The 15243-nt window shown below is 32.5% G+C and overlaps 1 protein-coding gene across 4 annotated transcripts in view; it reads right to left on the bottom strand.

Moving 5' to 3' along the window:
* The window catches only part of LOC143223366 (polyadenylate-binding protein-interacting protein 1-like), a 59406-nt gene that overhangs the window by 6033 nt on the left and 38130 nt on the right, over positions 1-15243 (bottom strand). For 2 of the 4 annotated variants that reach the window (XR_013012881.1, XR_013012882.1), the window contains exons 6-9: positions 11163-11285; positions 9980-10098; positions 3290-3401; positions 669-779 (exon numbers count right to left, since the gene is read on the bottom strand). Coding sequence is in view for 2 of the 4 variants with exons in the window: in XM_076451265.1 (XP_076307380.1) it covers positions 669-784; positions 3290-3401; positions 9980-10098; positions 11163-11285 (470 nt within the window). In the remaining 2 variants the exon portion in view is untranslated. Of the gene's footprint in view, positions 1-668; positions 785-3289; positions 3402-9979; positions 10099-11162; positions 11286-15243 lie in introns of all 4 variants that reach the window. The other 2 variants (XM_076451265.1, XM_076451266.1) reach the window with 1 other exon arrangement.

The following is a 15243-nucleotide window of genomic DNA, read 5'->3' as shown; positions in this document are numbered from 1 at the left end:
TTATGTTACATAGTGTTATTTTATATAAATGGAAGTGTTGAGTAGTTACTGTTTAGGATTGCTTTCCAGATGTCTGTTTTTGGTACTATTTTTCTATGCCACTATGACTATTAATTTACAGTTTTGATGCTATTATACCTATAACAAACTTTTTAAAGTTTCTATTCAACCCTATCTCAGTAAGTTTTACTTTAAAAGAGTCTTGTAGTGTGCTTTAAAATTTGAAATGTATTTTGTTTTTGCCAGTATTAATTTTTTTATTCTATCTTGTTGAAATGTTGTTAAGATATGAGTGTGAACCAAAACGTAAAGGCTTGAATCAAAAGTGCACTTACAGAATACAAAACTAAAAAAAAACTTGCTTACTGGTAGAAGTATAAACTCATTCAATAAGAAATTACCATAAATTATATGTACCAATCATGAAAGTTTTCAGTGCTATAATTCAAATTGTAATGTAAATAGATAGACATCCCAGCATTATAGCAAACATTAAACTTTCATAAATTCATATCTTTGGTATTACTATAAAGGTAATATTATTCTTTACAAAAGTTCAGTTATTATAAGTAACTTTTACAAGAAGCATATAATGCTTGAACCATTAAAATGAAATGACAAGCTCATTCTATTCTTTAGATATCCGTACCATAAAATATCAAACTTACAAATAAAATCCATTCATTATACTTGAAAAGCCATCGAGGTTGCACGTGTTTTGTAAAAAGATAACTTCTTCTGAGGAAATTGGCTGTTCATCTGGTCCATAAAATACTGTGCTATACTTGAAAAGACAAACAAAAAAGAGCTGAGCATAATCCCTGAAAACCCACAGTCATGTACACACTGTGAATTTTAATGTATTTATATATATATCCAACAGCACCTCATTTCTTCTCAATGTTACCACAGCATAATAAAAATTAGCTTTCAGTGAAGTACTATTTGAGTAAAAAATATTTTAATTATTATAAAAGCATAACCATATGAGTGAGGATAGGTAAAACTGTGTGCTGTGGTCCACTTCAATAAATGAATAAAGGCAGTGTGTAACTGCCATTCAATAAATTTCATGCTCAATGATTGACACAAGATATAGAAATCACTGACATTAAGTCCGTTTGCAAATGTAGAGGTGAGTTGTCCAGTAATGGCATTAATCTTTATAATGAAAGGTGTGACATTCAAAACACAGCCCTGAGAGATTCAAGTTCCTGTGAGAATGAATGGGAAAGTGTCAAACCCAGATGGACTAGGAATTGTTGGTCCATTAAAAATATTTAATAAATATGGGCAAATGGCCATTCAACCTGTATGAGTGGAGGTCTCGCAAGATGTCGTACGTCCACATGGTATCATAAGTTTTGCAAGGTAAAAAAATACAGAAACAAGATGTTGTTGCTTGAGAAGGGCTTCCCTGATTGACGTTTCAAGTCTAATCAGATGGTCCATGTTGGAGAGTTGTCATCGGAACACACACTTAGTGGGTGAGACGAGGTTGTTTGATTTGAAGAACCAAACAAGATAAGCATTAACCGTCCTCTCTTAGGTCTTACAGAGACAGCTCCTCAAAGGCATTGAACAGTAGTTTGAAGGAATCTTGGGATCCTTCCAAGGCTTAGAGAAAGGTAGGACAATAGCCTGGCACCAGGCATCAGGAAAAGCATTATTCTGCCAGATCCGGTTAAAAACAATCAGAAGAATAGCAAGAGAAGCAGGAGATAGATGGCACAGAATTTCACAGTGTACATCATCAGGTCCAACTGATGTACTGCCAGACCAATGAAGGGCCAGTTTGAGTTCCACCAGCGTAAAGGGATGGTTATAGTCATAGAGACAATCAGCTTGAAAGGAAAGAGGTGATCACTCTGCCTGAGTCTTGAATGCTAAGAAGGTGGAGGAAGTAGCAGAAATGCTAGATACCCTGCAAAAGATTTCACCTAAAGTATCGGCGATGCTTTGAGTATCAACTACTTCCTGGCCATCCAAGAGCAAGATCGAGAGAGGGGCAGAATTATGTTGCCCACTGACCTTTCGAATATTGTCCCATATGACTTTGGAACTGATGGTAGAAGATATGCTGGCTGTGAATTTAATACAAGATTTCTTCTGGCTTTGACATCTTACCCATATAGCATGTCCATGGGCCCGCTGGAAAGAGATAAGGTTCAAGAGCGTGGGATATCTACTGAAAGTATCCCAGGCCCGTTTTTGAGCCTTCCGTGCCATGTGGCAGGCAGGATTCCACCATGGATGAGGATAAAGTGAAAAACGTGTTGAGGTTTTAGGAATATATTGAGCAGCTGCTTGTATAATGCAGTCAGTTATTGCTGCCATAAAGCCATCTATTGATGGCTTACAGATGATGGCATGTCCCTTCACCACGTACAGGAATCCACACCGAGGGGGATAAATTGGTGAAAGCATAGATTAAGCAGGTGTTTACAAATTCAGTTAATTCTAATTTATTGCAAAAAATACATTAAAAAAAACGAATTCTTTAAACTCAAATTTGATATCAATGTTTTACAGTAAACACTGTTTAAAACTCATGACAAAGTTAGTTTTACTCTACTAAATATGTTGAAATATTTCTGGCACCATTCTGTAAATCACTGTGTGTTGATTTAAAAAAAATAGCTATCCTATTTCAAAGAGTACACCCACAGACAGAAATTGGTTGCTTCATAATATGATGTAAAATAAAAAACTGTTTTATTTGGATGATGGAAATCTCCAGGAATAAGCAGGTGTCACTTTCAAATCTATATTTCTAAAATGTTAGTAGTGGTACTTAAAATCAACCACTTGGTTAATATCCATTCACGTGAGTTATTCATTTGTTTGTAGTTAAGCACAAAGTTACACAAGGGTCTTTCTGTACTCTGCCCACCACAGGTATCGAAACTTGGTTTCTAGCATTGTATGTCTGCAGACATACTATTGTGCCAGTGGAGCCCTCACTTGAAAACAAAACAAAACACACACACACACACACACACACTAATAGGCACAGAAAATGCATTAAGTATAAATGACCATGAAATGAAAATACAAAGTTTTTGTTGTATCATACGATACACTACATGAATACCAGTTAAACATTTACGATCACATGAAGCTAGCCGTGAATTAAAGAGCTAAACATTTCTCTGTAACATTAATATCATGTGTTCACTTTTACTCCTTAGTACCAGTAAATTCAAGGTTAAAGAAAAACATTACTTTAGTAATTTCACAAAAACTATTTATGGCATAATTTTAAAAGGAAATTATAAAAGGCCCATACCAGATAATTATCTGTTATTGAAGGATCATTTTGCTCTACAGGTGAAGACTCTGTTTTATCCCAGTCTGAGGCTCTCAACTCCACAATGGACATCAATAAGTTCTTAATGTTACTGAAATATAACCATCACCAAGAATAAAAGATCCACAGTGGTACTTTTGTAACATTTGATGTATAACTTCTAAGTGCCTTCTATTTCAACAATGTTTTACACATACAATCAGTAACAATAACAACAGCAGGTTTATGTAACAAAAAACAGAAAATTATCTTTTAAATTCGTGTACTTTCATAGAGAAAAAGTAACTTGAGCAGCTGACACAAGCAAGGAGATGCTATGCATATAAACACTATTGATAAGTTGATTACTAGCGTAGGAGTTTCTTATTCAAAGCTATCAAAATGTTTGTTTATGAGTGAAGTCTTCTGGTTGATGCTAAGTGAACATTAGCTACACATTTACCAAGAGGTATAACTTTGTATTTAAAATTAGCGAATCACAAATAATTTATTACTTTAAAAACTGGGAACACTTCTGGTCTGTAATTATATCAATATGTACTTTCCTTTTAGGCCATATTTTAAAGATACTTCAAATGACTGGGATATTTTTCACCTACAAATACCTACAAAATCTAAAGTTAGTTCTGTACAATGTTTCTGTCATGTACAAGTATCTATTGTTAAGCTTGTAACATGTATGAGAACACCCAGTGAATACATAAACTTTACTACATTATGATGCTTACCTAGTGCTCTGTAACTTTGGTATACAGAATATGCCATTATTAGTCACTCTATCAAAAAAAATTTACCTCAAAATTTTGAAGGCAAGTAATGGAAAAATATACAAGGTTTAGTATCTGGAATGTTCAATATACCCATAGTATTAAGCAAGCTAAATCTGAATATAATATACAGGAAAAGGCTTACAAACCATTGCAGGTTTGACAGAATGTTGAAATGTCACAGGTATGCATATTCTCCAGCCTTGAAACTAGAATTTATTACATGTGATACAATGCTTCCATCATTGAACAACTATTAAATGTATGCTAAGTTCATTTTTAAACAATTTAATATTTTTAATCCTTAAATAACTAGTGGCTGATTAATAAACACACCTACTACTATAGAATGACCAAGATAGCCCAATACCTGTATTTCATTATTTGTCCAAATTCTTAGAAAGAAATCTATCTATTTAAATTGTTTTAGATTTTGTTGAAATAAAGAGCTAAGTCAATCTCATATTTTTTACAGCCACATTTATGAAATATGAGTTCAGTTCTAAAGTACACATCTGTTGCATCTTTCTTCCTGTTAAATTTTAAAAATATACAATATAGGATAAGCTTCTTTGCAAGATTTAAATGAACCATGCAAGTGACTCACCTCTATATTACGAATATCAATAATATTTTATATAGCTACACAATATGTTGAATTATGCTTCTAATTCATAGTGTTGTGCCATTGCTAGCACTAATTACCAACAACTTCTGATAAAACTGAACTATCAATGTAGATCAGAACCAAACATTCACCTACTAAATAAGATTACTACAGAATATCAGTCTAACCAGGAATATGTAATTTCATAAAACAAAGCTTACAAGGAGTAGAATGTATTGTTTCATCATGTGGGTACCTTCTCTACAGTTAAAGGTTTTTTCCATAATCCCAAAAATATCTTGTGAGATTTGGATTAATTCTAAGCCTACATAGTAAGCTAACAATGCAAAATAATTATTATATTAAAAGAAAATAAATAATAAGTAAAATGATAAATATATGTTAACCAACAATGACAACGAAAGTTAACATTAAACAAACGTTGGAATACACATAAGCTGGTAGTTTTCATGTTATTAAACATCGTGTCCTTTGAAAAGCACAACACTAATAAATCAGAAACTTACACCATTACTCCACAACATCTTGTAACTAATGAAAAATCGTATTACATTGCTCTGACATTGTAATTCAGACAAGCTTAACATCCAAGAAATATGGTTACTACATATATTTCTCTTCAGCTATAGCTAAGTAACAGAATAGTATAAACAATGAAACACAAAACTAATGTTATTTTGTAATAAAGTTATACAATAAATAGACAAATTATTAGAAGTATTATTTCAAAAAATCAAATTGAGTGCAGTAACAAAGTTACTCAACATACTATGAACTGTGTACTTTACTCACAAGTTTGCTCCATGCTGGTAGTTCTTAACCACAACTACCACAAAAAATTTTTTTTCTATAACTTTTCCACTTACATTTGGAATTTGAAACCAGAACAGTACTTTATGTGACATCTGCACTACAGGTTCAATTCAGAAACCCAAAAGTCCAGGGTAAATTGAAGTCAGAAGTGCTGACCAGAGGGAAAAGCAGCCAGTCAGCAGCACCCACTGCCTACACAGCTACTTTCAATTAAATAGAGGGATTGACTATCATGGTAATAACATCCCTATAGCTAAAAGTATAAAGTGAATTTAGCAGCATAATGGGATATAAACTTTGATTTTTCTGATCTTTAATCACATGCAATAACCACTATATCACACTTCCTTGGTCCTATGCTTAAATTAACATGAAATAAACAAATATTTCCCCATCAAACAATCACTTTAAATTTTGGAAGAAGACAAACATTGGAGGAGCGTGGGGAGCAACAGAGGGAAGTGTGAGTGAATGTAAGTCCTTTAAGATATATGATTTTGATATAGAAAAATTATAACTTCTGATATGGCACTTACCTTCTGCTACAAGATTAGCTAGAATCCTGCATTGAATAGGAGGTAGGATTGGTTCAAGGAAATGACAGAAATAACCCTAAAAATGAGAGTCAGATCCAAAGATCTGATGAGTGGAACCATACCATTTCTGAACCAGGTATACTCTTCACCCATCTGTGAAATGTGTATGAGGTAAGTGCTAAAAATGAAGAGCACGTCCACGTGGGAGAGAACCACTATTGCATAATATCACCACTATTTTGAAAAACAGATCATACCAATTTATTCAATGCAAGGCATGACAGGGATGTGCAGCTATCCTCTTCTATTTTACCTATGCAGTAATGGGTGGTACAGTACAGAATGGGAATTACACAAAGTAATTACACTGCAAAGTTATTCACCTATTTTCAATAATGAATACTGCTGTACAATACAGGCTTCTAACTGAAGAATACCTGTCAGGCACCACTTGCCAGAATGTGTGATCCATATAAAAAAATAAATAAAGCAAGGGTGCCTGAAATGAAAAGAATGTATGGATATAATAAACTTACCCAGTCAAAGTTGCACTGAATCTTAAAACAAAACAGCCAAAGTAGGTCAGTCAGCAGGAAATCCCCAAGTAATGGACCAACCATGAAACACCTTCCAGCTATGATGATACACCTCCAAAGAAGGACATATGGTACAAGCCAAAAGGAAAGCTACTTGACAGGAAAATCCTGAGCTCCTCACCAAGAACCAGATAAAAGCCAGGGATGAAGACAATGGATGTAAACAGTGGGATGAAGAACCAGTGACCAAAGGAGATAAAAAAGGGAAGGGGTCCTGAAGGGAAAAGATGCAGTACGTATAACTGTGAAAACCATAACTGATCTGGCCAATAGGGAGCAATAAGAAAAACTCAAGAGGAAGTGGTAGGGATGAGAGAGGCCATCAAATGAATTAACTGAATAGAAGAATAAACAAATATAAATTTGTGGGACCAATTTTGGCTAAAGATATCAATAGCCTGAGTCTGAGGATGGGTTAAAGGAGACCAAAAGAGGGAGTAATTTGTAACTGAAGGCTGTGGCAAATGCATATAAATGTGGAAAACTCCACAGACTGTAAAGCCACCAGAATTCAATGGGATCAAAAGACCACTCCATCAAATAACTGTTGTAGAGCAAGAAAGAAAATCTGTTACAAGATGGAAATGAATACGATGTATGATGGCCACCCAATATACAAGAACCAATGTAAAAAAACAGAGAAATATCAACTGGGTAACCCCTTGATGATTAAAGTGTGCTATCGATATATATTTGTCAAATGAATCATCACCAGACAACCTCTGAAGAGAGGAAGCAAGTGACGCAAACCAGACAGGTTATAAGAAACTTGAAAGACATTGATATGCAAAGATTAGTCATTTGCAGACAAATGATCAAAAGCTTCTTGATTAATACCCTATGCATCCTAGCCCTTACCAGATGCACCCATAAAGACACAGGAAGAGGAAGTGTGACTCCCACCAATATAAGAGCCTTGTCCACCCACCAAAATAGATTGTCCATCAGGGTATGAGGAAGGGTAATGGAAGCTGCCAAGGGTTCCCAAGCAAGGTTCCACTTATCATAAAGAGCTCACTGAAAGTATTGTACATGTGTGCTACCAAAGGAAGACCACATCTCCAAAAATGAAAGAACATCTTGAGCAGAAAGTTTGGGAGCTGAATTGGTGTGACACATTAACAGTTCCATAGAACAATAACATAGCAGAGAAGAACGGACCCAATTTAGATGAGTGCTGAAAACAAACACCTAAATGGACAAGATATTGAGTAAGGTGGAGAAAGTAATTCTACATTTTGATTTACCAGCCCACACAAGTAGCCACAAAAAGAAGTTGACAAGAATGGCTGGCTAACCTCAGTTCATAATAAGCCAGAAGAAGCCAGTCACCCATATAATGGTGTAATCACTGCCCTAGAGCATGAAGATGATGAGAAAAAACTCTGACCACCCAACTGAAAATAAGGGAAAGGAGCAAGCCCAAAGGGTGGGGTGCAAAAGTGGTAAATCACACTGTGGTGGACTAGCTAAAGGTACAGACAAGATTGTGGTGAGAGAGGAATGTGTAGATAAGCACTAGTGATGTCACCTTGGTCATATGCAAGCCCAGAGAAAATACCACTATAGGGTAGGAAAGGACTCCATGGTAAAACAGAGCCGTTGAACAAATTGACTGAGGTGGGACAAATCAATGAAAGGCCTGCAGTCCCCAGTTTTTGGGAAAACAACAAATAATTATGAATAATAACCTGGTGAAGTATGTAGAACAGGTTCAATGGCATAATAAGATAGTATATCCTGAACTACCTCCAACATACACTGGCAGATTATTGAATCAAAAAACAAAGTGAAGAAAATAGGTACAAGACACATGGGAGATGGAAAAAGAAACACAAATACTCAGATGAATCTCAAAGAACTCAATGATCAATGATGAAGGAATGCCATTGATCAAGAAAATTGACAAGTCAAGCTCCCACTGGACCAAACCCAAACATGTAGTCACGGATACTGTTGGTGATGTGACATGTTGTTGAATAAAAATAATGAGACAAGGTAGCCCAAAAAAGCAATAAAGACATTTTTAAAAATATAAAATACCAAAATGTCAAGTTTAATACACCAAACAAATAAAAACACTTACATCTAATATTTCTTTAATATTATATGGAAAGTTTTTATTGACTTCTGAAATAAATGAAGGGGATTCAGACCCCAACCCCATGCAAGATATGTGCCTACTTACATAACATTATATAATAAATACAGTTATTAATTTCTGAAAAGGAACAGGTGGAAAGAATTGAGTGGGGGTTTTGACCCTCCTGACCTCCTTCCCCTAAGTCCATATATGGTTATACAATATTAAAGATAACTTATTAAATACAGAAAAAAAAATGGAAGTGGAGGTTCAAACCATCTACATCTACAGCTGTTTCTCAAACAATAACAAATAGTTATTAATTTCTGAAAGGTAAAAAAAAAAGGGTAGGGACATACCCTTTTGAACCCCTTCCCATATTATCAAAGTGAGTGATTGCCACATTATAACGGCCTCACGGCTGAAAGGGTGAGAATGTTTGGTGCAATGGAGATTCCAAAAAGTCAGAGCAGAATGTGATTTTCATGTGGTAAAAAAAATACAACACTTATGTTCATTCTACAATTTTCCTATTGAATTTGCATTATCTTTAGAACCTCCCAAATGCACATCTACAGATTTTTTTGTTTTTTTAAAACAGTATCCCTATATACTGTATCTGGTATTTGCCTCCACCAGAGTTGTTACTAAATCACTAAATCGGTAGTGAAGGATGAAATGAACAGTTGATAACTCTGACATAATACCATGATGAACAGCATACTGTAAAAGATCAAAACATGTTCACTTTGGTACTCACCTATGTACATTGTGCACCAATTAAAATTCACAGTGCTCATTTTACTTATCCAATATAAGACACTAACTTCTTGGGCCTGAATTCTTTGCCTTACAAATACTGTGAATGTTATTCACATTAAAGTAAAAAGGATGCAACATTTATTGTATAAAATTAATTAATCAAAGTAATTGGTTGTTGAGTCAATCATTTAAATATAGAAAAAAAAGAAATTACTTTGTATGCTGTGTGGTCTGAAACAGAGAAGAAGAAAAAATAATTCTTCTATCTATAACCTATATTAAAATGCTACATGCTAGTAATTACTTACAAAAATGTGTACTTTTCTGATTAAATTTTATGGGAAAATAGTATTAATAAGTCACAAGTTACACACATCACTTTCTAAGACACATCTTGTCAAAGAATACTTTGATTAGACATTAAAATCAGAAAAGCAATTACACAAGACACATCCGAGGTGTCTTTAACACTTATTACAGTCACCTTCTAATGTTAGAGTTGTCTGCAATGTCTCGTATAGTCATAATTATTTTATCCATCTCTACAGCTGTATTTCCCTCACTCATTTGTCGCTCGTGATCTTCAAGAGTTGCACCTGTAAGCTGACACCAACAGTAATAATGATTAATCCCAAGTACACCATAGCTGTAACAAGATGAAATGCTTCACTTGAACAATCACTGTTGTTTCCACGTTGCATAATTTCATTCAAGAACAATGAACCAAACAAGTTTTTTTTTAATAATTTCTAATCAAAGTAAAACAAATACTTGGTTAATTTTACTTTGTGTAAACTGAATATAAAATTGCAATACCATAAGGCAATTATTATGGTTTGCAAAGAGTTTGGTGATTAATGGAATGTGTTAAGGATAATTTTCAACAAATTGTTTTTCCACAAATGAGACTTGGATAGTTGGAATAATCAAAGACAGTAACAATTGAAAACACTTATTTTGATCAGTTGATTATTTTCAACAACTATAATACTAATCACAACAACTTGAATTAATATCAAACAACACTAAAAAAATATAATGGCAATACTTTGATTACATAGTTTGTTGGAATAATCAAGAAACAGTATTAATCACAAAAACTAATTCTGATTGTTTGATTTTTTTTATGATATTAATCAACTAAATTATAATTTTAATTATTGAAGCTAACCACCCAACTCTATCTCACAGGTTAGACATGAAAAATACAATCATAATAAATAAGTATTTTATAAATTCATTGTCTAATTAAACCTAATTTACAATAATTTTAAAAGTATTTAACAGTAATCTGAAGATGCCAAATACAGAAATATCTAAAGGAAAGATCTTGTTTATTAATAAAAATTGGACAAGGTTTTTGTATCTGAGAAGTAAATTGGAGAAAGAAAAATAAAACGAAAGAGTAAATGCTTTCTAATAAATAATCAATAGCTCACTTCTATAAAATGGTAACATCTTACAGGAGTAACAATAAACTTTTAAGAGCTGGTAAACATGTACATGATACATATAACAAGCAACCAAATATTCAACTTGACTAACACACAATTCAGACAAGAAACACTTGGCTAACACACTTCAGATATAGCAACATAACAATATTCAGCCTACACACTGTAGATGTAGCAACACTTGACCAACATATTACAGATAGAGTAACATACCTTTAGCACTTGACAAACACATCTCAAATTACTTTCACTAGGATGATTAAGAAGTGTAATAAGCAACTCAGTGAGTTTCTTTCCAAGGATCCACAACTTCTCTGTCACATCTCCGACAACAATCTACAATTAAGCAATTAGACTAATTAGAAAAACAATTAGTTATTATCCAATAGCTTTAACAAACATTGAAAGAAGCACAATCATGTTACTAAACAAATGACATCAAAACTATTTGTCACAAGTTTATAAATTTAAAGATGAAACAAGGCTTTTAATTAATTACACTATTCAGTCTTGCTTACAATAACAGGAAAATTTGAAGTCCAAGTTACATCTTGAAGATTTAGACTGAAAAAGAAGTTGTGAAGATATAGAGAAATCTTGTCAATCCAGATATTGAAGATACAGAGAAATCTTGTCAATCCAGATATTGAAGATACAGAGAAATCTTGTCAATCCAGATATTGAAGATATAGAGAAATCTTGTTAATCCAGATATTGAAGATATAGAGAAATTGAAGATATAGAGAAATCTTGTTAATCCAGATATTGAAGATACAGAGAAATCTTGTCAATCCAGATATTGAAGATACAGAGAAATCTTGTCAATCCAGATATTGAAGATATAGAGAAATCTTGTCAATCCAGATATTGAAGATATAGAGAAATCTTGTCAATCCAGATATTGAAGATACAGAGAAATCTTGTCAATCCAGATATTGAAGATACAGAGAAATCTTGTCAATCCAGATATTGAAGATATAGAGAAATCTTGTCAATCCAGATATTGAAGATACAGAGAAATCTTGTCAATCCAGATATTGAAGATACAGAGAAATCTTGTCAATCCAGATATTGAAGATACAGAGAAATCTTGTCAATCCAGATATTGAAGATACAGAGAAATCTTGTCAATCCAGATATTGAAGATATAGAGAAATCTTGTCAATCCAGATATTGAAGATATAGAGAAATCTTGTCAATCCAGATATTGAAGATATAGAGAAATCTTGTCAATCCAGATATTGAAGATACAGAGAAATCTTGTCAATCCAGATATTGAAGATATAGAGAAATCTTGTCAATCCAGATATTGAAGATATAGATATTGAAGATTCTTGTCAATCCAGATATTGAAGATATAGAGAAATCTTGTCAATCCAGATATTGAAGATACAGAGAAATCTTGTCAATCCAGATATTGAAGATATAGAGAATTCTTGTCAATCCAGATATTGAAGATATAGAGAATTCTTGTCAATCCAGATATTGAAGATATAGAGAAATCTTGTTAATCCAGATATTGAAAACCCACATAAAATTTTGGAACATAAAAATATAATTTGAGAGCAACAAAAGAAAAATTAGTGATTGATTTAAACACTAAGAAAAAAAATAAATTTAAACTATTTGTTCATTACAGGCAGAGTTTATAAATCTTTTAAAAACTATAAATTCAATTAACATTTGACAACTGTTACATTAAGTTATACTATTTTAGTTAAGTTTATACAAAATAAGTTATGCATTAATTTGGTCATCAGTAATAACACTATCTTTAAAAGCTTGTGTATCTTTTGTTTAATGAAAAACTGAGTCACCCACTGACAGAGTCATGGTTTTCTTACAATTTATTTTACCTTAAAATATGCTGTTTTTGCTTTTAGTTACCTTTTAAGTTTAATTGCACAGAAATTTATCCTGCTTCAGTTTGTGTTAAAATATTTTTATTTCATATACAATGTATTAGTATTTTTGCAACTTAAACCTCACATCAAATTAACCAAATTTAAGGATAAATAGTTATCAGTATACACTGAAAATAATGAAGTTTACATCTTGAATGTCACTCCATAAAAGATTGAGACATGCTCATTTTGACCTACCTATTATTAAAGGGTTAAGGTGCATGTAGACAATGAAATTATTAACCCTATATTAGATGGCAAAATTTGAATTTACCACAAAATTTATTTAATAAATTATGTTCAAGATACAACAGGAGAAACATTTTTTTTTGTTTTTTGTTGATAAAAGTAACTTTATGAGCTCTGTCCACAAAACCTTATCTTGTCCCTTTCATTGTCTTTAACAATCTATGAGTATTAAACATTTAAGCATAATTTAGTTTGGATATCTGTATTCTTAAATTGAAAATTTTAAGCTTGAATATTTGATTAACAAAGCTTAAATCTCAATGCAGGTAATGTTCTTTGTTGCAAAGAGCAAATTCTAGTGAATGTTTATTTGTATCATGAACACTTTGATAATTTAGTAAAATAATATCATCAGTACAGTGTATATATACAAGTGCAAATGATGTACAAGACTTTAGAATCAGGGACAGATAATTCGAACAAATAGAAATCTCCAATCTCCAGGACAAAGCTTACCACACATAAGTATTTCCTATATTTGCATAAAACCATGTTGCCAAGTAGTAAACACCTAGCAAGTAAGAGTTTGTTCACTGTGAAGCAATAATGATATTTTATGAACATTATTACACAAATGTATTGTTTTCATTAACAAAAAACACTTATTCACCAGAATTCTGATGTCAAAATTTTGTTCATTTTATCAACAGGAAGACAAGTGTAAAGAATAAAAAAAATCAAGTCACTAAATTATTGCCTCAAAATTTTAAATTATATTTTATACCTAATGAAACTTCTAATCATAATGAACAGACCAATACTGATTCTTTCTATCATAACATTAAACTATTCACTTCAGTGTTGTGTCTGAGATTTTACCAACTGGAACCATTGATAATTTTCCTGAGAAAAAGAATTTTAAAACTGCAAGACATTTATTATTAACCTGTTCTTACAGCTTTACATATTGTCAAAGGTTTTACATATGGAAAACATAACTAAGTCATAAATAAGTTTATCACATTCACTATTCATAAAGTATTTAAAATGTTTCCCTCAAGTTATTTTATGACACATTTTAACAGCTGTAAATTGTACCTCATTATATGCTGCACAATGATGACAAGAAAACCCACTTGTAGAGAAAAATATACATGTAAAAACGGCTGGTATGAGTAGAGAAAATGTTTTATGTAGAGGAGCAAACAACATTTTGACCTTTTTTGGTCATCATCAGGTTCACAAAGAAGGAAAGAGGTAACTGACTGATAGTTGACCACATGTTTGAAGGGGGTTGTGTAATTGAGTGTAGGAATGTAGAGGGCATGATTATATGTTTGATTATATTTATTAATATAGGTATAAAGGCGTTCCTTTGTATTGGTTTATTTTGGGCTTGAGTTGTTGTATAACTGAGGATTCTTTAATTTTGTGTTTGGTTATGTTTGTTTCTTTATTTAGTATTTGGGTGTTTTCTATGATTATGTTGTGTTTATTTGCTTTGCAGTGTTCAAAAACGTGTGAAAGTGACTTTTTGTGTTCTTTGAATCTGGTTTCCATTTTTCTACTTGTTTCTTCAATATAGAAGTCGTAGCAGTTATCACATTGTATTTTATAAATAATGTTGGTGTGGTGTTTGTCAGTGTAGTTTTTACATAGTATAGACCTTAGTTTTGTGCCTGTTTTTTGAATAAATTTGGTATAAACTGGAATGTCATATTTTGTTACTAGTTTTTGCCAAATGTTGGTTATTTTTCTGCTGATGTTGGGAATACATGGTGTACAGCCATATATGGTTTTGTGATTTTCTAATTCCTGGGATATATTTACTTTTGTTAGTTGATTTTGCTTTCTGTCCAGGTGTATGCATATAATGTTTTCTGCGGTTTGTGAAGGAAACTTATTGATGTTAATGAAGTATTGTTTTATTTTGTCTAATTCATTGTTAACTTTATCTGGTGTGTATAGTTTAATGGCTGTGTTTATTTGGTTTCTTAGTATGTTGAGTTTCAGTTTTGTTTCATGTGCTGAGTCCCAAGGAATGAATAGTCCAGTATAGGTGATTTTTCGGTGGATTTCCGTTTTAAATTGTGTGTCGGTTCTTGTAATTTTGAGGTTAAGAAATGATATTTGATTGCTTTCCTCCTGTTCACACGTAAATTTAATATTGGGATGTATAGAGTTAATGTGATTGAAAAAAT

This window comes from Tachypleus tridentatus, chromosome 8, assembly GCF_004210375.1.
Source record: "Tachypleus tridentatus isolate NWPU-2018 chromosome 8, ASM421037v1, whole genome shotgun sequence".
Classification (NCBI taxonomy): Eukaryota; Metazoa; Arthropoda; class Merostomata; order Xiphosura; family Limulidae; genus Tachypleus; species Tachypleus tridentatus.
Note: the sequence above shows the minus strand (reverse complement) of the source record. Positions and strands in the feature narration are given on the sequence as shown.